The 1,272-nt window shown below is 34.3% G+C and overlaps 1 protein-coding gene across 1 annotated transcript; it reads left to right on the top strand.

The window, feature by feature from the left end:
- The first annotated feature begins 19 nt into the window (after positions 1–19).
- Positions 20–976, top strand: LOC104916334 (E3 ubiquitin-protein ligase listerin-like). The gene is made up of 3 exons (XM_010727382.3): positions 20–206; positions 418–522; positions 796–976. The coding sequence occupies exons 1-3, from the start codon at positions 124–126 to the stop codon at positions 974–976; spliced, it is 369 nt and encodes a 122-aa protein (XP_010725684.2). The 5' UTR covers positions 20–123.
- The last annotated feature ends 296 nt before the right edge of the window (positions 977–1,272 follow it).

Raw genomic sequence — 1,272 nt, 5'->3', positions numbered from 1 at the left:
CCTATCCATTGAATATACTCAGCAGTTGGTTTTGTTGTTGAATTAGTTGCAGAACTGTTGTATTCATTACAATGGATTGAAGAATTGGAGAATCCTCCTTATCTGCTTCTGGAATATCTACATATGTTAGAAGAAATGCACATCACATATGAGAAGTTCAGTGCACTCAGTAATACAACTAACCTTCAGCAAACAATATTTGATAGGTATGTAAGAACAAGTAAAACCTCAACCACAGTACAGCCCTTAGCTCTGTCTTTATACTTTGCAGTGTGTAGAGTATTGACTGTTAAGCACTTCTGTTAAATGCTATAGTTTTTCCTTATGTATATTGTTTCATATTTCATCCAAACGCTTGTGTGGTGAACTGTTCATGTTATGTGTATATTAACTAGGATCTATTTTCTTCTTTTGAAGATCAGAGGAACACGGAAGACTCTGGTCCTTAACCATGGCCAAAGTGATTCATGGAGAAGACGCTGTATCCTATGAGATGAAAAAGCTTTTTAAGACGAGCGAAGGGTATCTAAATACTGTTGCCTGTCATCTCTTAAACAAAATAGACATTGCAAATATTGCTGATGTTAAATGATACTGATTCTGATGATCAACATTTGAAGACTGAAAATTTGGTCATATATATATGTGATATGCAAAAATGAAATGTTGTATAGTGTGTGGGATTAGTTACGTTGCAGGCTGTTAAGTGGCCTCTAGATCAATATGAAGCAGTTATCATTTTGTTTACTAGTTAAAGTTTTGAGTTTATTTTTGAATTTCTGCTTGTTTGAATAGGTTTCTGCCATTAACAGAGGGCAGATTGCATACACTTCAGTGCCTATCACCCTTTTTAATTGAGGAAGAGAAGAGAGAACTTGTTTTTCACTGCGTGGCCAAACTTATGACATGTCCACAGACAGAGCTCTCCAGTACTGATGGTCAGTATGGTTTTCTACCTCAGCATACTTCATTATAATTTAAGAACATTATTTTGTAATAATGTTTGCTTTTATGTGAATTAACTATAATCATATCAATTTTACTAGAAATGAACGTGTCTACAGTTTGCGTATTTCTTCTAGACTGTTTGGCATTGTGGTTTTCTGTCTTTATAAGGAAGTGCATCTATACATGCCCGGTCTAAAATTAGAACTTAAAAATTAACAATATCAGTCAAAAGAATTTTGATACAGCCTCCTTGTTTGGTCTGTCTGATTTGAACACATTTGCAAACACTGGAATTTTCAATTCATCATTTTCAGCTTTTTATAG

Source organism: Meleagris gallopavo, unplaced genomic scaffold (genome assembly GCF_000146605.3).
Source record: "Meleagris gallopavo isolate NT-WF06-2002-E0010 breed Aviagen turkey brand Nicholas breeding stock unplaced genomic scaffold, Turkey_5.1 ChrUn_random_7180001888014, whole genome shotgun sequence".
Lineage (NCBI taxonomy): Eukaryota > Metazoa > Chordata > Aves > Galliformes > Phasianidae > Meleagris > Meleagris gallopavo.
This window is presented reverse-complemented; position numbering and strand designations above follow the sequence as displayed.

Bases quoted from the DNA above. Each gene is read 5' to 3' on its own strand.
- LOC104916334 (XM_010727382.3), top strand. From the start codon at position 124: ATGTTAGAAGAAATGCACATCACATATGAGAAGTTCAGTGCACTCAGT. The intron at 207-417 runs GTATGTAAGAAC...CTTCTTTTGAAG, and splicing joins CAGCAAACAATATTTGATAG to ATCAGAGGAACACGGAAGAC. The intron at 523-795 runs GTATCTAAATAC...TTGTTTGAATAG, and splicing joins CTTTTTAAGACGAGCGAAGG to GTTTCTGCCATTAACAGAGG.